Source organism: Falco rusticolus, chromosome 11 (assembly GCF_015220075.1).
Source record: "Falco rusticolus isolate bFalRus1 chromosome 11, bFalRus1.pri, whole genome shotgun sequence".
NCBI classification, from domain to species: Eukaryota; Metazoa; Chordata; class Aves; order Falconiformes; family Falconidae; genus Falco; species Falco rusticolus.
The window spans coordinates 15,450,316-15,476,557 of NC_051197.1; the positions used below are offsets into that span (position 1 = coordinate 15,450,316).

The window sequence follows — 26,242 nt, forward strand, 5'->3', positions numbered from 1 at the left end:
CCTAATTGTGTGTAAATCATTGCTTTCTTCTCAACTTGGAGTTGCAGGTCTGTAGGAAAGAACGTGTACTTTTATAGGAGGTCCCAGGGAATGCTTTCCTCTTTGTTTATATCGGAGCCTAGAGGTACTTTCAAAGTGTTACTTCTACTTGTTTTTATCTGATTGTAGAAAAAGTAGAAATGCGATCTGATCTGGCTAAAATAGTCACATCTTTTCTCTCAGACCTGCTCCTCTAGGAAGCTGACCTGAAACTGAGAAATTACTGAGTACATTTTGCCCATCTCATGTAATGAACAAGTAACTTTTCTAGATGCTACCTGTGAAAATAGGTTTTTGTTTATACTCATAAAGAGTCATATTAATTTTCTCCATTCTTGGTTATTTCTAGTACAAAGATGGAGTGCACGAATTGCTCCTCACTGTCATCACCTGGGTGGGAATTGTCATCTCTCTTGTTTGCCTGGCCATCTGCATCTTCACATTCTGTTTTTTCCGTGGCCTGCAAAGTGATCGTAACACTATTCACAAGAACCTTTGTATCAACCTATTCATTGCTGAGTTCATTTTCCTAATAGGCATCGATAAGACAGAGTACAAGGTAAGTTTTCTCTGTGTGTACTGATCTGGTTCTCTGAAATGACTGTTTGAAATGGATTTGAATTAAAACATGACAACACAGCCAAGCTTTCGGCATTCTGACACAGCAAAGCTGAAATAAAATCTCAGTATGAAAATAAGACAGACGTGTTCATAAATAGTATTTATACCCATCAAAACTATCACTGTGGCCTTAATTTCCCACTTACTGCAATGTTTGTCATTTTCAGTTGAGAAATATTGGCTGTGAAGGAAGCAGGTGGTTAAACTTTTGAAAGAGGAGATGAATGTATATATCTTTTCTCTATATATTCATATGTCTCAACAGCTACTGACTACCTTATATATATATATATACACACACACATTAGTACAGAGCCTTATCTATATATTTACGTTTTCTACACTGCACGTTCATGCAGGTTTTTTGGCAGTATTGGTGAAATTTAATTCTGAAGTGATTCATTTGGGTTGAAATCTAGTAATTCAGTGTAGTTTCATCTAGAACTCAGCCAAAGGGGAGAGAAATTGGATTGATTTCTGTTACGACAGTAGAGGCTTCCAAATTGCATCAGATAAAAATGGCTTGGTGGCCGCTTCATAATTTTAAATAAGCAGTATTACATTATGCATCTAGAACCAACTGTTATGTCCTGGATTATCTAAACTGTAAGTCCTAAAAATTAAAGAGTGGTTTAGAAAATTGAAAAGTCTACTCTATAATTGAAGGGGGTGCGGGTGGGGGTGGTGGCAGTAAGGGCACAATTTCCTTATGTTCATTCACACTGTTTAGCGAATTTACTTTATGTAGCTACTGAGCACACACTAGTATTTTCAAATGTTCAGTATCTGTTTTCAGGTAGGGAAAATGCTCCTGAATTTGTGAAAGATCTCTGATAGAAGTATATCCTGTTCTATTACACACTATTGGAGATGTAACGATGTGAAGATTTTATGGTTCATATTTCCATCTTTCTTTTTCTTTGCAGATTGCATGTCCAATATTCGCAGGTCTCTTACACTTTTTCTTCCTGGCAGCCTTTGCCTGGATGTGTCTAGAAGGAGTGCAGCTTTATCTAATGTTAGTAGAAGTATTTGAAAGTGAATATTCTAGGAAGAAGTACTATTATGTTGCTGGCTACCTCTTCCCTGCTACAGTAGTTGGTGTCTCAGCAGCTATTGACTATAAGAGCTACGGAACAGAGAAAGCGTAAGTAATTGCAAGTGACCTGAGTGTTTTTCAAGTGAATAATTTTTTAAAGCCTATTAGCTGTCAGAGGGTCCCTGACAGACTAAAATACCATCTGAAAGCTTTATTGGTAAGAGAATGGCAATGCTGTGCACAAATTACAATCAAGTCTTTTGTAATTCTCTAGGTTCAGAGGATTTATACTCTAGAGAAGCCGATTCAAAATTATGGTCTTTCTTTTAACACAAAAGATTGACCTGAAACAAATTGAAAAAGTAAATAACTTTTTGGTCTCAAATGTATATTAAGTAAAAATTCTCAGCTTAAAGTATCTGACAGGCCTAACCACCCATTTTTAAGCTAATGCTTCATTAGATCTCTTTGTTCAGCTGCCCCTCTAGCTAACTCTTGCCCTGAATTGTAACAGTACAGTATTCCAAACCGTATGTTTCATTTCCATAATATTTTACCAGGCAAGTATAGCAGGATTAAAATTAGCCACTGCCTTTTATTTACAAAAATACGAAATAGAAAGTGACAGAAGGTAGACAGAAAAAATTTCTGAGGATCTGAGTTGCTGGAGGCATGAATTTGCCTTCCCATAGTGTTTACTTTGTCCTTTGATGAAATTAGTTACAAAATAAGAAGTTACTGTTGCCTACAAGAAAGCTGCTTGATTTTGCTACTGATGAAAGACAAGTAAGAGCAATTCAACTGGGACGTAGGCTGTATGAAAAAAGAATCACCAAGTGAAGTTGGCCCTAATAGGTTTACACGTCATTTAGTCTGGTATCATATGTATTCTTTCTCTACTGTTCAACTCCCGGTTGGTGCATTTTATTTATACCATTTTAGTTTTCAGCAGAACATGGCATCTGAACATTTTCTGTCTCGTGTTCCTCAGGAGTAAGCACTTTGGATATGATACAAAGTTAAAAGTAGGTTTTGAAGATTACATGGAAAAGCTGTGAAAAATATTTACTGTTGTTAGATTTATTAGTCCATGATAGCACCTGTGACCAAACCTTTTGACTGAAAGGAGAGCAAGCTCATTCTGATTTTGTTTCTTCTTATGTATTAACTATTTCTGATGATGTAGTTTCAAGTTCAATAGTGTTATTAAACAGGACTCATCAGAAGAGTTTCAGGTTGAGAGAAATTGTCCGTGGACTAAGTGGTACTGTGCAACCTCTATCATTTACTGACAAAATGTTAGCTTCAGAAGTATTTTTGCACTTTCCATGTACTGAACTAAAGTTCTAAAGCAATTCACTTCTCATTCTCTTTTTTTCCATGATAGTTGCTGGCTCCATGTAGATAACTATTTTATCTGGAGTTTCATTGGACCTGTTACCTTTATTATTCTGGTAAGAACTTTGTTTTTTCCCTTCCTTCTAGATTGCCTCACAGCAAAATTAAAAAGATTGAATAACATCTGTCAATACTATCCTTATTCACAAGACATTTCATGAAAATGCTTACAAACAATTTGTAATGTGACCAGTGGTTATATAAATGTTTAGAAATCTTTAAAGAGTGCTGACGAAATGATTAATTGTCAGAGCTGTGGTGGCACTTCAGCATAGCCATTTTTTGCTAATGGCTTGAACTCTGAAGGTCATATTGACATGTGTAGTCATAGTCATATGAAAAATCAATGAAGTACTAAACACAAGGGTTTTTTTAAAGAAACCATTGTTATTGCTTTCAATTGCGTCACTATTGTGCACATTCCAGAATTTAACTGCTAATTATCCAACAGAATTATCTCTAAAGGGCATTCTAATGCACTGGATAATTAAATGAACCTTATATTTCATTACACTTACACAGTATTTGTATGTGTATTTGCATATGTGTATGCATATTTTTCCATGACTACTTCTGTGTGTATTTATGCTACATGTAATGCATGTCAGGTACACAGTTCATCTGTTTTAGTATAAATAGTAGAATATTATGTAACCAGTAGAAAGCATACACATGTTCTTGCAGTCATTTGAGTAAAGTCGTATGCATGCACACCCATCTGTATACCCACAGCTGTGTGCCCCATTGTCCATTTAAGACTGAATGTTTTGTTCATACATCAATTATCCATTCTCTGAGCACTTCCAGGTAAAAAGCACATAGTCATCTGTCAACCCAGGGAAAAAACATCTCTCTGTTATTTCAGACTAATAATACCAACACCGCACAACATAAGAATTTGAAAGGAAAGTGAATGCAAGATGCACATTTTGGCTCATGTTGTTTTTCTCTGCTAGTTTTAAAGTCTAGTCTTTAAAGCCTGGCTATACGTGGGAAATATTCTAGAAGGCTGGTGCTGGGAACATAGACTATGTACATAGAGAGTTGATAGTTTGGAAGGATGAATTAATTTGTTTCCATGCTTTTGAAAGTCTAAATAGTTACCTGTTCCCCTGCCTTTATACAGTAGTAGAGTTGTGAAATGTTAACAGAAGCTCAGTTCCCTTGAATTTCGAAATTCAGAAATTGTATTCTGTCATAAATATCTTTTAGCCTGAAGTACATGCATCGGGCATAATTTTGAAATTTCTTTTATAGATCTATATGCCAGATGTACTCTTTCAACACTTTTTGTAGCTTACAGTTTACATTACTTTTCCGTGTAAAAATAAACTGATACTTTGTTTATGGATCTTTCTGTAAAAAAATGTACCCAGCCAATCTATTGTAGTTACTTTATTCCTTCCTGGTATCTTCAGTGTTGAAATAAGCTTATGTATATTTAGGATGGTTTTACTCTTTGTTTATACCAAAAACTATTTCGATCCTTGAGCAGTCACTTCAGAAAAGATAGTTGTGCAGTGTAGAAGTTGTCTGAGTTCATTGGCATATTTTCAAAGAATAGGCATAGATGCCAACACTTGTGTGTATGAGTTGAATTACAAAAATTATAGTGTTTGTAAGACTTAACTATAGGCCATAAGAATTGTACAGAGTTTATTCTAAATGCATTTAAATTAAATCAAGTCTCAGGATGATAGGGATTCTTTTGTAATTAAACCTACAATTACAATTGAAAAGTATGCTTAGTATTTTCTATATGATAGTATTTTTCAACACAAAGTTGTTTCTTGCAGTTGTAATCATTACTAGAAAATTGTTCTAAGTTTCATGCCATGATAGTTCAGTTACCTCAAGTCTGATTGTGTGGTGATAATTTTGCTTTTTGTGTCTAGCTTTTTGTTTTATCGTTACTTGGGAGTATTTTGCTAAGTCACCTCTATTTCTCTCCTTTGCTTTAAAATAACATTTCACATGGGAGGCTTTGGGCTTTGCTGACGGCTTTTTCACTTCCTCATAACCAGGTCAGAGTGAGAATAGAGGTGAAGGACATTTAATCATATTGACCATGTACAGACATAGTTCACTATTATTTACTGGCCATGACATTATTATCCTCCAGCAAATCATTTAGGCTGAGACGCAAAAGGCCTTTGGGAGCAGTATTCCCAACTTCAAAAATATGAAACAGCAGGTAGCAATCACACCACAGTTCCTGGGAGTAATTCTTCTCTAGCAATTGCTTTGCCCTCTAATTGTCCCAACTGAGAAAGCAAGAGAGACCAGAGGAAGAAGTGTGAGAAGTGTAATGGCTGAAAAATAGTAAGTCAGGTGCGGTGCAACCGAAGAGCCATATTTGTAGTGTAGCTTACTTAGTGTGAGTAGCATGTGAGAATTTCACCTTGGTAAGCTTCTTAGCACGTTAATCAAATCACTTCTGATTCCCAGTTTACTAGTACTGTCAATGCACATGAACTCTTTTTTGACAATATTGCTTACTACTTTTATTTACAAATTCTTCTCTGAGTTTAGAAGCATTTGCACTTGTATACAGGTTTGTACAAAATGAGGATGGGAAGTATGAAATTCCTCAGTACGTCTCTTCTGAGGAACTTTCAACTTCACTGTTTCCATAGCCTGTCATGCCTTTGGGCACCAGGGTTATCATATCTATGAGAAAAGAGCATGTAAGTAATGAGCGGTGGGAAACCATTAGTATGCCTGAAATGGTTTAATGAAAGCTTGGATCATGATACGTCAGGAGCTGTTCTTATCATTTGGACAGCTCCATCTGCATCTTTAATAATTAATTCAGTTCAGTGAGAGTTCAGTGTGCACACTCATTTAGAAGCCTTCAGAGAGCACCTCTCTCGCTGCTAGTCCCAAAGAGAAATAGGCTTCTGCATGGCTAAGAGCAAAGATCTGGAGATACAAGAGCAGTTTTAGAGCTGCATTTGCCAGGTAACAAAAGCTCTGGGGAGTTCAAAAAGGGTCAGAACATGTGCAGTTCAGCTAGGTTACTTCAGAGTGGTGTTTCTGTTCTTCTGTCTTATCATATCCATGTCAGCACTGCAGGCTGTGTGGAATGAATTTTAAGCTGCTAAGCTCAGGCGGACGTGATTCAATTGAGCAGGTTCATGGCTATAAAACAAACAGTGCACTCCTGTAATCTGTGGTCAGAAAAGCCTCAGTATTTTGACTTCTGTGTAGATCTGTATTCATTCATATCCAAGGAATGGGTGATGTTGGTTTGACTTTTAATTCAGCCCAAACTACTGGAGTTTGCTTCTCACAGATGGAGCAAACATTGGGCTACCAAAGGTTGTTTAAGCAAAAGATCCTAGGATGTTCTGTTTCATTAACATAAGAAAGATAGTTTATTTTTTCAATCAGGTTGAGGCATTACTTCACCAAAGTCAGTGGGTGTATACATACAGATGCACAGATAATCTAGCTCTGCATATGAAAATGGACTGTATTTGTAAGCTTATGTATATAAATAATACAAGTATATCTTTCTGTAGTAGACACTTGATAAATGGTATTTATCTATTGCTCACAGAGGGAAATTTATCATAATTATTGCAAAATCTAGCTCTGTTTGGCTACTAATTCATTGTACCTGCAACTAATTTGAATCCATTAGTCTTCAGTGCAGGTTATTACATTCACTTTTAAAAAAAGTTAATTTGACTTGAAGACGCTCCCTCTCTGAAAATGTCATAGGTTTCAGGTGCTAGAAAGACAGAATTCTTACTGATACCATTTTTCATGTCTAGTACCTTCTGATTTCCAAACCAGAAATGGCCCTCTGTGTGTTGGCTATGAAAGAAGCATGATCTTCCAGGGTGATGCATTTGATTATTACCTTAAAAAATTCTTAACATTTTGTATTTTTAAGTAGTTACTTTTTATTTTTTAATATATATCCAATTTATCCAATTGTCTTTCTTTTGCTCTGTTCTGTCCAATTACACCTGTCATACTAAGAAATAAGTAGGAACTGGTATCTTAAAAAATGCTCTTTTTTTTTTTTTTTTTTTCATTTTACATACATTTTTGAAATCAGAATCTGGATTAAGCTAGTTCGCTATGTAATCCATTATCCTGTCTCATAGAGTGGATAATACCTTTTAGAAATTACAACAAAAACCTAGCATAAACATTAATGAAATTATCAGTCCAAGTTTTTGCTTATTGTTATCAGCTAATGTTTTAAGAGATCTCACATTATAGCTCCATCTACTGAAGCTGTGCCTTTTGTCACTCTCAGTATCACAGCAGAATCTTCAAATCCGACCCTGATGCCTGACCAGACTTAAATTCTCATTTTTAGCCTTCAAAAGAGTGTTGTTCTGATTCTCAGAAGTGCAGCGTGGAAGAGATTTTACTGACTATCAAGGGTATAATTTCGTGACTGTTTGAGATGTATACACTGTGGCTGTGGGTGTGTTTACACAATACATTTATATTTTTTATTACGATTGAAGGAGAATGGTACTGCTCAGGTGCAGGGGTGAATGCAGGCCAGTTGTCCGGATGAGGCCCAGCCAGTCACTAGCCCTTTATGTTATATGAAGTGATCAGAAAGCCCTCATTGTCAGAGGTCCATTTTTTCTCCTACAAGTTTGCTTTCAAAAGCCTGTCTTGCCGTTCACGTGGCCTTTGTGTGACCCCAGAGTACTGTGTGTTTTCAGTGAACATGCTTAAAGAAGGGTGTCCTACACAGACCATCTGTCAAGCTTGGAAAACATCTACAGATTCATTTGCTTAGATCAGTAACAGTTCAGTCCTCACACAGTCATGAAACAATTCAGGTTGGAAGGCACTTCGGGAGATCTGTAGTCAAAACTACTGCTCAAAACAGACTCTGCTCTGAGCTCAGACCAGTTTGCTCAGGGCTGAAAAAACTTCCCTTATACAAAGTTGGTACAAAAGAATGCAAAAGCACTCAGTGTGTTTCCTTCTCCCCTCATGTACTTCTCACCAAGGAAAGTAATTCAGCCATTCCTTCTAAAAGCAATTATTCTCCAACACGTTCTTTTCCCTCACTGCTTAGTGTCTTGTGTAATAAAATGGCAGGATGCCCAAAAGTCTTGAACTCATGAGTTCCTCCAAAGCAATCAATTTCTAGATGAAAAGCAGTAAGGGAGCCAAAAGAGAATCTATAGAAAGGTTTGGTTACAGTATTTGTAAGCAGGAAAAATAGGCTTTTGATAATGATATAATGTGCAACAGAGATGCCAGCATGTTTGAACAAGTGGCAAACCGCGGTCTTTTGACTGGTGAAACTGAAAACTATACAGTATTTCACAGTGATGGAGAAACAAGTATGATATGCTCTGATGTCAAAGTAATTTGTCTTCAAAGTACAGTATTTTGCTTTTTATCTTGGAAGGACTTCTTCAGCTACTGTGATACAGCATTTCTGTGGGCTGCTTTTGGGGGTCTGTACCTAAATCAGAATTAAAGCAAATTAAATTAAGAACTAATTTCTATTAAGAAACGGCTATCTACAGTTACCCTCTAGTCCAGCAAGGCCATATATACAGACAGAGCTGAGTGTCTACATAAAACCTGCTTAATACGCTGGAGCTTGGCTCAGGCTCTGGGGTAAGGCTGAGTATGCTTGCACGTCGCCGAAGGAAACTCAGTATATAAACACAAGCTTTTGTTTTTCATATGTCAAACCAGCACTTCTGTCACACAAAGAATCAGAGGATAAAAACCTTGCGTTTCATAAGGCAGTCATTTATGGGCTAAGCCATATCTATGAGTTTTTGATCCAAGAACGATGTTGCTAGTACAATGCAGGATACTCCAGGGTAGCTACTTAGGCAAGGATTAGCTTCCAGCTGTGCTATAAATACTATTCTGAACTGGATTGTGCACTCCCGTTTGCATAGGTTGCAGCCAAAGTTGATTTACGTGTTAGGATTGGCATGGGGCATGTGTCTTAGCTCTTAATCTGTTTGTTTTCACAAAAAGTAAATTGAAGTTTCTTTTTTTTTTTTTTTTTTTTTTTTTTTTTTTTAAGAAGGTCTGGAGAAGTTCATGTTATGTCAGCTACCAAAATGTGTAAGAAACTTTTTCAGATATAGAAAGTTTTCCTGCAAAGGCATGGAACTGAGAGTGAGGTCACTCACAGAGCCCCTGTCCTGCCTACTGCAAAGACCAGGGAGAGAAGCAACTTGTTTTCTCACCCAAGGAACTTACACAGTGCAGTGGGAACCTAGATAAGAGGAATAAAATGATGGCAATGATGTTATGAAGCGTTTCTCAGCTGGTTAGTCATTAAGTAAGAATCATAAAAGGTAATCAGCATGGTCAAGAGATACTGATGCTTCTGTTACATTTTGCGGCAATGAAAATCGTGCTTAACCTACCCCATGTACATACCTCCACTTAAAGGTCAAGTATTTTCTATCAGTTCTTGACACACAGACAGAAATAAATTATAAAAGCTTATTTTTGTTATTTGTATCACATGCACTTTTTGTATTAATCTCAAGATACAAGTGTAAAAACGTTTTACTTTGAACAAGGACTGATGAGGTCAAAAGCTGACAAACACTGTTCTGGTGTTGAGAACTGCATTGCAGTTCATGCCGTCCATCCTGATTTTAAGACAGCAGCAGCAGTGATAACTTGATTGCCCTTAGCAGTAGGAATTATTTCTATAATACATGTCATTATTAACAGACTCTGATCAGAGCCTTCAAAATACTCATCTTTTCAAGATTGTTAAGACCTGCTCTTTATTAGGAATTGAGTGACATTTATGACCATTGTGGCACAGCTGTAGGAACACATCTGATATGAAGTGGTATCCTCAGTGTTACAAAAATGGTGAGGATTTTGATGCTGTCTCAAACCAAAGGCTCCCCAAAAGTAGAAACTGGGCTTCTCCTTCAGTAACCAGTTGCAGATGTATACGGAAGGCTGTAAGAATGGATTTATAATCTATCTAATATATGTGTTATAAGGATGTTTGAGCATATTCTCCCATCTTCCCTTAGCTATCAATTCAGCTATTTCTTGTGGACCATTGCAATAGTAGATGAGGAGGTGTGTCTTCTCCCTGAAAGGACATAGCTTTTACTGTTTTCAAATGTATGACTTTATTTGAATTGTTTGCATTGATACAGGACAGCATGTACTAATTACTCAACTTTATAACACTTTTCGACCCATATTCTGTCGGCATCCTTGTATTTGGCTGACCTGTGCTCTTCACATGCTTTGAAATTGATAGGAGAAAGGCACCTAGTATCTTTGGTATCTGTGATTCTGTTTCACAGTAGGAAAACAATATAAAATTATCTTTTTTATACTTCTGTATCTTCCCCGGTGTCATCTATATGAATGACACAACAAGAATGAGACAGCATAGTCCTTCCCTTCAAGTGGCATGCAGTCTTGCTTCAGCAGAATCCAGACTACAAAGGGAAAGAGGGCAGTAGGAGGGTGCACCACCAGCATATGCCTATGGCACTGCTAAGTTTGATGCGTTTGCTACATCTTTGTGTTTCTTTGTCTTTGTCTGGTTTTTTTCTTTCGCTTTTTCTTTTTCTTCAGTTACATTTAAGCTGTTTTTCAAGACCCCAGTGGGATTTGTGAGAACAAAAGGGAATAAAAAAAAAACCAGAAAGGGAGAAACCAGCAAAGGTGAAAAACATTCCAGAAGCAGGACAGGGTGATAAAACGACAACTAGTATGGTGCAGTAAAGGGGTGACTGTAGTCCTCAGAGAAAGTCAGTGAGCTAGAGAACAGGGCCAGAGGTGACAGGCAAAGGTGAGCAGGGGTCGAGCACAACATGCTGGGAAGCAGAGCTAGGCTGACAATGACAGGTGTTGGACATGAGCTAAATACGGTCATTCGTGATGATGTGGTGAATTTGGAAAATAAAGTGAAACAAGGGCTTTTAACATTTTTTTCCTCTTGTCTGTATTTGCAATCACCTATCACAGGCTGTTTGATAGAGTTACGCAGTTTCACTATATATTTGAAAATAAATTACAGAGTTTTTGTTTAGTCTGTAACATCATCATTATTGAGCCTATTACTTGAAGTAGTTTAATTTCATTCTTATCTGTTTTGACAGCTGAATCTTATCTTCCTGGTGATCACATTGTGCAAAATGGTGAAGCACTCAAACACTTTGAAACCAGACTCTAGCAGGTTGGAAAACATTAAGTAAGTGCTTTGTGTTCAAGTATGAGAACTATGATTATTTTCTGATTGCTGAACTGATTGAAAGCTACTCTCCATTAGGAGCACATGCCATTGTCTCCCAGCAACTGCAGATGTCAATTAGAAGCAAACAGAGCCAATCCTGCTTTCGTCACATTGTTGCTGTATGTCACAAATGCTGGTCAAAATTAGATAATTTCAGCCTGGAACTAGTGCCAATAAACTGTTTCACGGAAATGCCACGGCACTGTAGTAATTTCATTTGCATTTAAAATGCAGTTCAAAAATGATGTTCCTGTTTGCATGGCTGATACGATTATATTAAGTTTGTTTTGTTAAATGACTTTTTGATTTAGGGATTCTGAGCAGTTTCTACTCGTAATCCTGTTCTCCCAAGAGAATTGACTCTATTATTATTGTTAACTTGAAGATTATCTGCTGTTTTCATGCTAATTTAACAAATGTTTATCATGGTGCTGTACTGCAGTATCCCTTTTGCAGAGTAATATTGTGTTATATAATTAACAAGGCTTTGGCAGCTCGTGCTTCTTTAGATAGTCTTTGACTGTATTCTGTATAGCTTTATGTTGTACTGAAGGTTTTTGTTATCAACACTGAAGGGATGTTGCAACTTTCTAACACTGAGGGTTGGATGTGAAAGGGTCTTACAGATTTGCTTTGAATGTTGAAAATGGTGAAGGGAGATTTTCAGTAAGGCTAACGTTGTGAACTAGATGTTCTAGATAGGTCAGTATCAGCTTCATTGCATGTTGCATGATGAGAGAGAGAGCTAATCTTTAGCATCTCTCTCTTTTCTTCCTTTTCCTCTTTCTGTCTTCTCATCCACACCAGTAATTACCGTGTTTGTGATGGCTACTATAATACGGACTTACCTGGGTAAGATAGAACCCTACATTAACAAATTTCTAGCATGATTTTTAACTTTACAAACTCGGTCAATATTGTGGATTTCCCTTAATTTTAATTAATTAGTTTTGAGATACCTGATTTGCTAAAGAATTTTTAACTATTATATGCCTTTATAATTTTAAATTGCTTGCCTCTGCATTTTGAATTTCCTAATTTTGACTAATTTTTATAGACAATTAAAAATGCTCTTATTAATTTCTGTTTCAATTCTGTCTAATAATTTTGTTTCTCTTTTCTGCTTATAATGCTTTCTAGCTATGAAGATAATAAGCCATTTATCAAGTAAGATCATTAGTTAGATGTGGAATTCACTGACTAAATTCCCTTTCCCTTTCATTCTGTGCCGTTCTCTACAATTCCTTTTCCTTAACCTATTCATGATGGAATCTTTTTTAGACTATTCTGTAGAGCAGTATCCATATTTTTGTCACGTTTCAGCAGGGTTTCTTCATGCGGAAGTTAGATCATCTAGCTTCAGTTTAGCTGAGTTTATCGGAGCATTAAAGATTTGGGCTCTAGGCTTTTAATCTGCTGTTTAACCTTTGTGCATTTGTGTTACGTTATTTGGTGTCATATGGCAGCACCACTGTTTAAAATCTATGGTGTGATTAGTGGCTAAGCCAGATTTATCAATCTCTTTTCTAAAAGCAGATAAAGCAGTGGAGTAGCTGGGGCTTGTGCTATACTTCTGCATTTCAAAATAGTTTTGACATCCTATGCAGTTCTTGAGAAAGAAAAAGGTCTATCTACTCTTGCTGTTTTCACTGGAGACTAAAAGTGCTAAATGGAATTGTTCTTTCTTTAGTAGATAAAAGGTTAAACCCAAGGAAATTTTACATTTGAATATGAATCTAGTAAAAGTCAACTGCGGGAACTGAAATGTTAATATTGGATTTGGTGATGGGCATTCTCTTAAGTAATGTTACTAAAATGAATTTTCTTTTACAGATCCTGGGTCCTGGGTGCGTTTGCTCTCCTGTGTCTCCTTGGCCTAACATGGTCATTTGGCCTGCTGTTTATCAATGAGGGGACTGTTGTGATGACCTATCTCTTCACAGTATTTAATGCTTTCCAAGGAATGTTTATTTTCATCTTTCATTGTGCCCTTCAAAAGAAAGTAAGTTACTGAAAACACAGATGTGTGTTCCCTAACTCTTTTAAAATATCACATATATTTCTTTAAAAATAGCGTCAAGAACTGGAGTATTTTAAAGTAGTTTGGGGAGAGGACTAGGATTCAAAAGCAGTTCTTGCTGGGCATAATTGTGGGAGTCATATAACTCCTGCCTGGCCTGGGGGGGTTTAAAAGGGATGCAACATTTCCAACCTGAGCCTGGAAAGTTTTGAGGCTTTGGGAAGAAAATTGCTATAGAAAATGCACTGTTTAACATCAGTAATGTGGTACATATTAGTCTGGACTTACAGCCAAAAGTCTTTTATGTGCACCTGAAACAAAACCTTCCTTCGCTGCAGCACTGCAAACAAAGGATCATTTACAGTATCAGCCCATCTCAAACTGTCTCTCTTTCTCAGATCAAGACAGAGGACCTCTCCTGAGATCCCATTAAGTTGCCACATAAAGCTATGGGTGATAGACAGAGATTATATTATGAGTGCTTGTTCATTACCAAATTAAGCGAGATGTAAAAATTAATTTTATTATGAACTTCGACACACACATTTTTTAGAAAAAAGTAGTAATTAACACTAGGCAGCTGCTAACGGGGAGAGTTTTCCAAAGACGCCAGCATGACTAGTTTTTTCAAGTGTTTGCCTCCCCTAGCAATCCAACAGCTTCATGCTCTTAACTGGAAAAACTGGAATCCCCTGGCACGAGGCTTCCTTCATGAGCGGGATGTGCTAAATTTGTTCCGCTCCCCTTTGCCCAAAGGGAGCAGATGAGTCCAGAAGAAGCAGATGTGCTGGGGAGAGAGGCGGCTTGCAGGGGAGAGAGGAGCGAATGGCAGAGAAGAAAGTGAAGGGCACAACTGAGTGGGATTCTCTTTGGGTTCACTGCACCCCTTCTCTTACCCAGACTGAGGGTGGGGACTGCTTCCAAAGATGTCTTAGAGGTTCTTCAGCGAAGGATGAAATAAAAAAGCTCCAAAAGTGTTGGAAGGCATGGCAAAGGAAAGTAACAAAAGTTGAGAGGAAGGGTAAACATCAAAAAATCTCTCCCCCAAAAATTTAACATAAAATGCATAAAACGTCCTATATCTGGAAATACCCAATTTGCAATATTTAGATTCCAAATATTTTTACCAGTTTTAGGCTGGAGACCTAGCAGTTATTAACTCCCATTATAATTAGCTCACCAGGGACATAATTAACTGATATTTATAAAATGGTTGGAGACCATTGGATATAGTATTGCTGTGTAAGTACAAAAATCACATTCTTGCATGTTCTCGACTGTACCAGCTCCAACAATCTCAGCATCTCTAAATCTGGTGTAGACAATGGCATTCAGCCATGTTTTAGGAAAAGATCTGGTAGACAGAAAGAATTTTATCCATATGAACACGGCAGTCCTCTCGTTTTGAGAGAGCAGAAGCACACTTAGAGAGGAGATGAAGCCTAAGAAAAGAAGAGAGGGAAGAAAATGCAAACATTCTCAAAATGCAAATAATTTTTAGATTAGGGCTTCATATAATGTTGCCCTTTCTACCACTTGTATTGGACTTGAAAATCAAAAACAGATTTCCTTTTTATTTCTTTTTACAGCTGTGCATTGTTTTTCTATTAAGTGGAGTCAGCAAAAAGCAATATTAAAATACCAGTCAAGTGTGAAAAAGCATAACCTAGAGCAATAAGATTTATACCTGAAAGAATGTTAAAGCTGCCATTTAAGATTTTTAAGTTTTGATGCCTTTGACGGGATATCATCCTATTCTCTGTCTGCATAGCTAATGTAGTCTTTTTATTCTGTTATTACTGGTTGGTCACTAAATTGAACAGAGAAATAGAATTGTGAAAGTGAAAACTATTATGTTTCCAGTTCTGACAAGATGATAGTGCTGTTGCTTCCATCAGTTTCCAACAAGCTATAATTTAGAAATAATGACAGTGGAATGCACAGTACTGACAGATAATGTACATTCACTGCAATATAGGCATTAGGCAAAACCAGCCCTGGAGGGTGGTATTTGGGTAAAAATACAGTTTTGATTGCTATTGTCTCTGCTATGTAGTGGTTTAGAGCATTTAATATCCATTAGTGTTCAGGAATGTATTTTCTTAGGTGTTATACCATCTAGTGATGATATATATATAGATTTAAGTTCTTCAGACTACAGAGTTAAAGATTATAATTCTATGTCTGTGCATTTCTCTTTCCATTTTTTTATGTGTCTTTTGTGCTGATATGGATAGGGCTTCACTTAAAATATGAATATATACTTTTATAAAAAGATAAGTTATTGTCCCTAGCTTGAAATTAAGGCTTTTATGTTCTTCATATGTTCTTCAACCTTCCAGTTTATAGAAACGTCACATGTATATTCCATGAGTAAAATTCTTGTAATATTGGAAACAACGTATGACATGTAAATCTTGCATTTTCCCCTCTCCCCTTTTTACATGCACATAACTTACTTTCTATCTTGTATTTTCATAGGTCAAGCAGAATTTCCAGATTATCTAAAATCCCACTTTTCCCAGAAATGTAGGAGTCTCATTGATGTAGAAGTAGAAGAGACATTTAGAGTCCCATGTACTTGGGAAGATTTACGAATTTAGACCTACACATCTTCACGAATTTTATCCACTGTGTCCTTTTACTGATGCTGTCATGCTGCCAAGATGTGTATGCGCTCTCCTAGTACGCACTATAATAGCAGTCAGTGTGGCAGTCACTGAATACGAGAGAATTAACTGCTCTGTAAATTAATGTTGAATACTTTCATGACAAACGTTAACACAGAAATTGCAAAACTAATGTTTCCAGTAGGTCATTGGAAACAGGAGGTGAATAAATGCAGGCCAAATACTGGAATCATTCATCAGTTTTGTTGCTCTGTCAGACAAAAATGTCATATACGTAGGTATATTCAGTTTTCTAGGTTCACCAAAGGCAGTAATTAGGATTTTAATTTTTGGTTCTAGAAGTGAAAGATGTTTCAGTTCCCAGCCTTACGATTCAAAATTTGACTCTGGAACACTGACGGTGCCTCTGCCGGCAGAGCTGGTGCTCTGCCTAGATTGGGGCAGCGGTGTTTGTGAGCTGTGTGCAATCCCAAAGCAGGTGTGACCATATGAACTGGCAGCTGTTTGAGTTACGCAGAGTAACTTTATATGAAAATGCCTTTATAGTCATTGCAGGTTTTCACACTTTCTTGGAGGGCTGACATAATGGGCAGTACCGAGTAGGGCAAAGGCTAGCTACCTCAGCCCTTCTTGCATGCTGGGATGGGAAGACAGGATTTATGTGGCTTCTTCACCAAAAGCTCATATAAAAGAGACCATTTTCAGCCAGCATTCAATTCAAATAAACTTAACTATATTAATCTACAACATGAAAACAAGATAAAAATAATCCCATAAATTGTTCAGTAACGGTAGTTCAGAAACATCTAAATGAAATGTGTATAACTTGGAAACAACTTGTTCAAAAATTCTGGATACCTGATAATGCTGCCACCAAGTAGGGAAAAGTACCTGATTTTGGTAACAGCCAACAATTAAACAAGCAAGAATTATCCGTTCGCTTGAAAAGTGTGTGAGTAGTTTTAATGCAGGACTCATGTGTTTTTGCCAGTGGAGAAATTTTAACACTATTTTTGTGTGCTAAGTAATCTTTTCTTCCCCCACAGGTACGTAAGGAATATGGCAAATGCTTCCGACATTCCTACTGCTGTGGTGGACTACCAACTGAGAGTCCCCACAGTTCAGTGAAGGCATCAACAACAAGAACTAGCGCTCGCTATTCCTCTGGCACACAGGTAAGAGAGATTTTGACAGCATCTTTTAATTAACCTTATTTATAAAAAGCCTACTGAGATATGTTCCAATCAAAGCACTAATTGTCTTCTCATTATTATCATTTAGATGGCAAGTACATACTTCTGCATAGTAGAATTGATTTCTTTTTAAACATTTCCTTTTACTTTGGTCTAATGCAAACACCTTACTTTTCTTGTAATTAGGGGCTGGTTTGTAGGAAGGTTTATACCATTATGCTTCATTTAAATGAAATTTAAAAAATTATTTAATAATAACAAAAGAAGGAGTTTCACTAAATGCTAAAAGAACAGCTTGCTTTAGGCCAGAATAAACACAAATATTCTACATAACTACAAAATGGTGCATTCTAAAAATCTTTTTGTAACTTACTATGCTTCCGTCTCGCTGCTTTATGTTAACAGAGTCGTATAAGGAGGATGTGGAATGACACTGTGAGAAAACAATCCGAATCGTCTTTTATCTCAGGTGACATCAACAGCACTTCAACACTTAATCAAGGTCAGTCACTGGGAACATTTCAGTTTTAGAAGCCTTAAATTTTATGAAGATTTTATATCATTTAATGCAGAAGAATTGAAAAGAATGTTTTGGAAAAAAAAAAATCTGGAAAAAACGTTCTCTAAAAGCAGAGTTTTAAAGTCATCCACCAGCACCTTTAAACTGTGTTCCCTCAACTGGCCCCCTGTTATAGAAGTTTAATTCCTCCATTCGTGGGAATGTATTTAAATAAGTCTCATCAATAATTTAACTTAAAAGCAAGATCACAATTTTAAATCTTTCCTAACCTTTATAGGTTAAATCTGAAACAGAAATATGAGTGCAGTAACATTTTAATGCATATTTGACTATGATTTTTAGGTGCAGAAATTTTCCCAGTGAAAACTAATTGATATCATTTCTATGCAAAAGATGTCTGTGAAGCATTTATCTTTTCTATTTCAAAGAGCATCGTGTCTGTCACATGGGATAGAATCCAGATTTTCAGGCACAAAGAAGCCAAAACTCAAAATTTCTCAGCTCAAATAGGCTTTGAAATTTGTAACCTCATTCTCATGTCCAGTTAGAAAACAAGGGTATTAACTAAGACAGAATGTCCCTTCCTTTCTCCCCTTCCCCCTGTGTCTTTTTGAGGTAGTTTGCGCTAGCAGAGGAGGGAAGACTGCTCTGTGCAAGCCAAGTTCAAAGCCTGTTCTTCCACCCACATCCCTAGAAGAACACGTAGCCCTGATCTCATTGCGACCAGCTCCTGCTTAACTCAGGAAGTTTCCAACGGAAAATTCCCCCGTCAGGGAGCTATAAAGCAGTCATCAACCACAACTAGCAAGTTTTCTTCCCTTGGGTTTTTTGGGGTTTTTTTTCAAGATTTGGTAGTAGGGACATGTACTTAATTTACATTCACTTTGAAAGTAAAAAGTGTGGTATTTTGCAAAAGAAAAAATTTCAGAAAGCATGATTCTATTTTTGCTATTTAGCTTATAGAAAGTGGGTAAGACCTGTGTGTCTCACTGCTCCCCTCCCCTAAATCTTGTATGTTCCTCTGACAAAGTCAAAATAAATAAACCCTTCTAAGTAGAAAATTTATATTTTTCATGCCCAAGAAAGAAGTACATTCCCTTCCAGTGTCTTACTAAAATCCTGTAAATACAGTAGATAAAAGTCTGGGATTTCACCCTAACTGGATGTCTCTGAATCCTGAGGTTTGCTCTAATCATGATGCACCCTCAGTTAATTCAGAGTTGAACAGAGGTCTTGGAAGTTTCTCCCTATTTCGGAGTTCTTGTCTCAAGCCACTGGCAATGTTCTGTCACTATTAGAAAAATTGATACAGTTTTTATTCAATTATAATATTGTAACTATCTCAGTGATCCATACATATAAGCTAGTTTAATAATTAATGGCAAGTGTCATTTTTCCTTAAAAGTCAAGCCTTTAATGGTGGCAAAAAAATTTGGATTGAAAATAATAATTCTCTTAACTGTAAATTACAAGTAATAATTCTAACCAAGATTAAACATAGTACACAAAAAAACCTCCCGAACCCCAAGCAGAATATATTTCAGTTAGTATTTCTAGTAATAAGTATATTACAACTGAAAAAAGCTACGATAAAACCTTTTTAGTTGTTCACAGATACAAACTTGCCAGTGAGATCAGCATAATCAGGCAATAATTCCCTGAATCTTAGAATTTTCTGCTCGTTTGTGCTACTAAGTATCTAGAGTAAAGTATCTAGTAAAAAGCATTAGTATTTGGAATATATACTGTCTCATCCTTGCCAAATAAAAATATCCATACTATAAAAATGTAGCTGGCTCTTTGGCAGTGCTTGGGTCAGTAATACACTGATCCTGATATACTGCTGTGCAATGCAATAGAAAAGAAAGTGGAATTTTACTTTAATGAAATGTTTAAAGTAAGTTTTAAATCACAGCATTTTACGTGGTTTGGTTTTTGGTGGTGGTTTTTTGGGTTTTATTTTTGGTCATTATTCCAACACATTTTTCTTCTAGTAGCTAGAAATCAGAGATTAATTGACTTTTTAATAATTTCTCAAAATAGTCTGATTATTTTCCTAATTATTCCAAGAGTTGTTTAAATGATGTTGGAATAACTTGTAAAATGGGTTTTTAAAAAAAAAAAATCTGTTCATGTAGTATTTTGCTTCATCTTAACTTTGTTTGTAAACTGATTGTTTAAAGAAAATTTGTCATTCAGGGAATTCTTTTTTAAAACCTGGCAGATAAATTTGCAGCATGAATGTCCCGGGAGAAAATGTGAATGCTCTGATTTCTTAGAGCAAATATTTTGCTTTCCCCTCAGCATGCATACTTTTGCATATACTAAGATATGCTTCTTGCAGTTTGTCATCCACTGTCTGTTTGAAAACAGCAATTCCCTTCCACTATCCGTGTGTTTTTAATAAAGCGAATAACAGCTCTGATCCTGTCATAAGAGATTTTTCAATACCTTTCAACTCAAGAAATTCAGTTCTCTGTATTCTGGACAGCAACGTTCCATATGATCATTTTTAAAGTTACAATAGCTTTATGTAGTACCTTGATCTCTACACATTTAATTGCTATTCTTGTGTAACAGTGATTGTGTATACATTAGTAAATGTCACTCTCACCAGATGTTTACTTTGGGGATTGGGACAGCACCTGTGAATGACTGGGATCTTAACTATTTTCCTGCTCCCATTTCAAATACATAGCTCAAATACATTCAGAAATTTTCAGCTGAATTACATTTGACAAGTCCTACATGATTCATGATGAATAAAAATATTCTTTATTGAAACTGTCAGCCTCAAATTAAAGAACTGACATTTTTTTTCTGTTTCTTTTGCTTTAGGAATGACTGGCAATTACCTACTAACAAACCCTCTTCTTCGACCACACGGCACTAACAACCCCTATAACACATTGCTCGCTGAAACAGTTGTATGTAATGCCCCTTCAGCTCCTGTGTTTAACTCACCAGGTGTGCTTATACTTCCTGAATAAAACCGCTTTTCTTGGCTTGCTCCAAATCCCTTCTTTTCCCTAGATAGAAACTCAAGTTGCAATACCCTGAATTTCTGTCAGTTCGAGAAATACAGTATTGCTGATGTCAGCTTGTAAAACTGCACTATATTATAGTAATGCCTTTGCCATAACAGTATTTACCAATAATTATCCATGTTTTTAACACAGGTGGCATAAATCTTAATATACTATTACAGGACTGACACCACATGGTCCGAGAGCCCATCTTCAAGATATTTATCACTTAGAGGTATCATGTCTATGCAATATAAGGTTGACTAAAGCTTGCTGAAAAAAACTGCTTATAGAACGGATTAGATACTAAAGCAGTGCAAGGCATCTTGACACCTTTGGATACGCCAGCGCAGAAAATTGTATCCAGCGTCAAACAGATCTAAACTATAGTATAGTGCAGCTTTATGGTAGATCATTTTCCTGTAGGAAAATCTTGAGATTAACATTTAGAACAGTTTAGTTCTGTAGGAATAAAGGGTGTCATCACTTACCTATGCAACATTTCGTTGTTGCATTATCTAGTTGCCTTTTTTAACTACGGTGCAATTCATCAGTAATATCTAGCAGTTACTGTTTGATGAGTCATAAGATCACTTTAGTATAACTGGAATGGTAAATCCTTGATAAAGAGATCATAAAACCTTGTTTCCAGTTTTTATTTCAAGTTTCCTTTTAACTGAACTGTAGTTTCTATTTTCATTCTCTTGTTTTCTTACTTTCCTTATGCTTTCCTCTAGCAACCTACAGAGAGACAAGTATGGGAGTAAAACTTAACTTTGCCTATCAAATGTAAATTTTTTCAGCATGATTTTTAATGGGCACAATTAAAACATAACTAGCGGTCATGAAGTAGACTCAGCGGGCAAGTGGTTCACAATTTGCAAATGAAATGTTTCCACATTCAAAAAGTACTTGCATATTGCTTTTTGGGAAACAACATGAGTCTGTAGCAAACCCTATTGGTAACAGAAGTTACGCAATGCTGAAATAATTTGCTGTTTAAAACCAAAGCAGTGTCAAGCAGAAATGCTTAACAATTTACTTACATTTTTAAATTCCCACAGTAATCTTGCTACAGGCTATGAAAAGATTTCAAATGAATTACCTGATCATGGGCAACAAAATTTACCTCGTCAAACCAATTTGAATATATTCTACCGTGCTTAACTCTGCAGTATATAATAGAAAACTCATTTTGGATTATCAGATATATTTTGGTATCTGTTTAGCAGACAAAAAGAGAATTAAAATTATAGAATTAAATCACTTTCACGAGGGAAATGAATGCCAGCATGTGGTCCATGTGTTGTCTACTTTTATAAATGCCATATGTTCTGCACAGCTAAATCCATTGCAAGAAAAATCTTGGAACATATATGAAATTGCAAAACTACAGAGTTGTTTAATCAAAGCTAAAGAGACCTTTCAAACAACCCTCATCACTGTTTAAATCAGTACACATGGAGAGGAGTTAACAATAACAAAAATACAAAATGATTTGCAAATTATTCAGAATTTATTTGGAAATTATTACTCTTATTTTTTAAAGTTGAAGACAAAAATCTTTTCATGAGAAAATGCAATTACTTTTTAATTGAAAACAATATTTCCAGAGAAGATTGAATTTTCTAGGATAAGCTGCAGCTTTAATTATGAAAAAAAAAAACAACCCACAAAATGGGAAAATGTATAATCTTTTTCCAAAGCAACTTTTTTCTCATACTCCTCCAAGCCTTGCATATAATGCAGCAGCCTCACAGTGGTCAGTCTCATTTCAGTAAAGTCACTCCATTCTTTCTTTACTTCAGACATATCTGTAGATAAAGTGATTTTCTAGGAATGCTCTAGCCATCTGACTTTCCATGGTTCAGACTGTTTAATTTCTTTCAGTCGTCTTTTTTTTTTTCTTTCTTTCTTTTTCCTTTGCTTGGGAAGCACTGTGCTGTCATAGTTTACATGTCTTTGTGTCTATAGGAAAGCCTTTTCTTTATCCTGTTACCAGAAAAAAAAAAAAAAAAAAAAAAGCCAAAACCAAAAGCATAAAGACTTTAATCATCATAAGATTTCATTTCCCCCCCCTCCCCCCAAACTTCTTTTCATGTTTCCAGCAGACTTACCCAATCTGTCATTCCTCCAGCAGCTATGAGATATCAGCCATGGCTGATTTCCTCTTCCCATTCCACAACTAGTATTTATTCTTTGGTTTAATTTCTGTGACCCATACGTACAGAAATTCCTAACATTTCTGCATTTGACTTCCATGCCCATAGTAACTGTGGGCCTTACTCTTAATTAACTATTCTGTTCATTCAGTGCTGTCACTGTGACTGATGCAGACTGCAGGCAAACTTTGACCTTTAGAAGCCTGGGGCCGTTGTTGGCAGACAGAATATTAGTGCAAAAAAATTACATTAAGTGGGAAAAGAAAAGCTGTTATTGCTTAGTAATCTAATTTGCTGAACCCTTGCTCTGACTAAGTTGCTGAGAAGCTCAGTAATTCTTCATCATGTTACAATAAATCATTTTACTTTCTTTTATATATCAGCTACTCTTAGGCCAGATAGCCTGAGCAGACAGACATGATGTGAGTTGTCCAAAGTGAGTCATTCCACCGGCTGTCTATCGTGTTGTTGGATGGTGCTTGTGGGCCCTGGTCCCTGTAGTGTGAAAGATGGCTGTCCTTGTTTAACATAAATTCTTTGTATTTATCCATTTTTTTTCATTCTTTTCTTTACTTCATCTCAAAAAAAATAAAAAAGGAAAAAATGTTAGAAATGTTGTTAAAGTAGTTGCTTGCCAGTTATGTGGGTTTATGTTGTACATTTACCTTCAGTTATGTCTGTGATTTAATTCCTTTTTAGTGTCGTTTAGGACAAATTCTGTTAATTTTCTTTTTCTAAATCATGGTGGTGTACTTCAAAACATAGATGTTTCCAAATGAATTGCTTTGCATTACATATGCAAGGGCATGGAGTGAACGGTTCCTTGTGGAAGAGTCACAGGATTGACACTAAATTAAGAAATTAAAATGCTGTTATTCCCCACAGGAAATACACGTTATTTTAAAAATGCATCTTTCCTATAAGGTGTGCAACTGTTAGCATTTGGGAATGTTCAATAACCTAACTTTTCTCAAGTCTTACTTCCAAGTACAACTTTGTCCTGAACTACATTAAAGAATTTTGTTAAAAAAAAAAAAAAAGTGATAGAAATCACATCAGACAATAACCAGACCTGTCCTTTTCCATTTCAGGACATTCACTGAACAATGCCAGGGATACAAGTGCCATGGATACTCTACCGCTAAATGGTAATTTCAACAACAGCTACTCATTGCGCAACGGAGACTATAATGACAGTGTGCAAGTTGTAGACTGTGGACTAAGCCTGAATGATACTGCTTTTGAGAAAATGATCATTTCAGAATTAGTGCACAACAACCTGCGGGGCAGCAGCAAGAACCACAACCTGGAGCGCACGCTACCAGCCAAAGCTGTGATTGGCGGGAGCAGTAGCGAGGATGACGCCATCGTGGCAGATGCTTCGTCTTTGATGCACAGTGACACCCCCGGGCTGGAGCTCCACCACAAAGAGCTGGAGGCCCCACTCATTCCTCAGCGGACTCACTCCCTTCTATACCAGCCCCAGAAGAAAGTGAAGACCGAGGGAACTGACAGTTACGTCTCACAGCTGACAGCTGAGGCTGACGACCACCTCCAGTCCCCCAACAGAGACTCTCTTTACACGAGCATGCCCAATCTCAGAGACTCTCCGTATCCAGAGAGCAGCCCCGACGTTGAAGAAGATCTCTCTCCCTCCAGGAGGAGCGAAAATGAGGACATTTACTACAAGAGCATGCCAAACCTAGGAGCTGGCCATCAGCTTCAGATGTACTATCAAATCAGCAGGGGTAATAGCGACGGCTACATAATTCCCATTAATAAAGAAGGATGTATTCCAGAAGGGGATGTTAGAGAAGGACAAATGCAACTAGTGACAAGCCTTTAATAGTGTAGCAAAGAAATATTAAAGGCCACATACAAGTATTAAAAAGACTTAATTGGCCCCATGCAGGCTCCCTCATATCTGCTTGAAGAGACAATTCTGTTGACCCTGTGGTTCTCCAGTAACAGGGATGACTGGACCTCGCAGTTCTGTGAATTTTTATAAAACAAAAACTTTGTATATACACAGAGTATACTAAAATGAATTATTTGTTACAAAGAAAAGAAATACCAACAAGGTATTTTAAGATATCTTCTGCTGCTGAATTTAACAAAATTGTGAAAAAAATAAACAAACACTTCCCAGCCATTTTACTGCAGCAGTTTGTGAACTAAATTTGTAAATATGGCTGCACCATTTTTTTTTCTAGGCCTACATTGTATTATATACAAGGCGTAGGCTCTAAAATCCTGTGGGACAAATTTACTGTACCTTACTATTCCTGACAAGACTTGCAAAAGCAGGAGAGATATTCTGCATCAGTTTGCAGTTCACTGCAAATCTTTTCCATTAGGGCAAAGATTGAATACATGTCTAACCACTAGCAATCAAGCCACAGGCCTTATTTCATATATTTCCTCAACTGTACAATGAACCGTTCTCATGAGAAAATGGCTAAAGAAATTATATTTTGTTCTATTGCTAGGGTCAAATAAATACCTTTGTGTCCAACTGAAAGATAATTGTCATTAAAAAATAATTTTAAAGGGTTTGAAGAAAATATTGTGAAAAGCTCTTGGTTGCACATATGTTATAAGCTGTTTTTCTTACACTCTGTTCATAGTACGGTAGTATGTTTAAAATGCAAGTTCTACCCATTTTCACTTACTTTTCACTGTAAACAGTGTTCTGCTTTGACAAGTTAGTTTTTATTCTTACATTTTGAATTTTTATTGCCAAAAAAATAAATTTGGGGAGAAAATTGTTTTAGAAGCCAATTATGCCAAGCCTTGCACAAATTTGGTTTAGCTAACAAAGATTGTAACTCAATTCCCTGTTCATTCTTTAATCGGGGTTGGGTGGTAAAGGGGACACTGGACACTTCTCACAAGCTTTCTCGTGAATAAAAGGTGCCTGTCCTTTAAAAAAATAAATAAAACATAACTATTACTCTTCCATATTCCTTCTGCCTATATTTAGTAATTAATTTATTTTATGATAAAAATCTAATGAAATGTAAATTGTTTCAACAAAATTCTGCTTTTTTTCATCCCTTTGTGTAAACCTGTTAATAATGAGCCCATCACTAATATCCAGTGTAAAGTTTAACACCTGTTTGACAGTAAATAAATGTGAATTTTTTTTCCAAATAGGTAAAATGTGCATTATTATGTACGAAGCATAATTGGCATCAGCAGTCCTTCAACCCAGCTGCATCCTGCTTAGAATGGCTTCTTTACATTTCATGATTCAAGTGTCGAGAATACAGTAGAAGCTGTCTATATATCTCTAGAGAAGAGAGGTCATTTTACTATTTATTACTCTAGGCACAATTGAATAGGATCAAACTCA

General features: G+C 36.4%; 1 protein-coding gene across 21 annotated transcripts in view; it reads left to right on the plus strand.

The window, feature by feature from the left end:
- Positions 1 to 26,042, plus strand: part of ADGRL2 (adhesion G protein-coupled receptor L2) — a 179,634-nt gene extending 153,592 nt beyond the window's left edge. For 2 of the 21 annotated variants that reach the window (XM_037404631.1, XM_037404632.1), the window contains 11 exons: positions 389 to 598; positions 1,587 to 1,807; positions 3,087 to 3,153; positions 11,203 to 11,294; positions 12,144 to 12,188; positions 12,477 to 12,503; positions 13,170 to 13,338; positions 17,033 to 17,161; positions 17,585 to 17,681; positions 20,538 to 20,666; positions 23,979 to 24,733. In XM_037404631.1, the coding sequence (XP_037260528.1) occupies positions 389 to 598; positions 1,587 to 1,807; positions 3,087 to 3,153; positions 11,203 to 11,294; positions 12,144 to 12,188; positions 12,477 to 12,503; positions 13,170 to 13,338; positions 17,033 to 17,161; positions 17,585 to 17,681; positions 20,538 to 20,666; positions 23,979 to 24,733 (1,941 nt within the window). Of the gene's footprint in view, positions 1 to 388; positions 599 to 1,586; positions 1,808 to 3,086; positions 3,154 to 11,202; positions 11,295 to 12,143; positions 12,189 to 12,476; positions 12,504 to 13,169; positions 13,339 to 17,032; positions 17,162 to 17,584; positions 17,682 to 20,537; positions 20,667 to 20,878; positions 20,961 to 23,270; positions 23,324 to 23,978 lie in introns of all 21 variants that reach the window. The other 19 variants (XM_037404630.1, XM_037404634.1, XM_037404640.1 and 16 more) reach the window with 13 other exon arrangements.
- Positions 26,043 to 26,242: the final 200 nt, after the last annotated feature.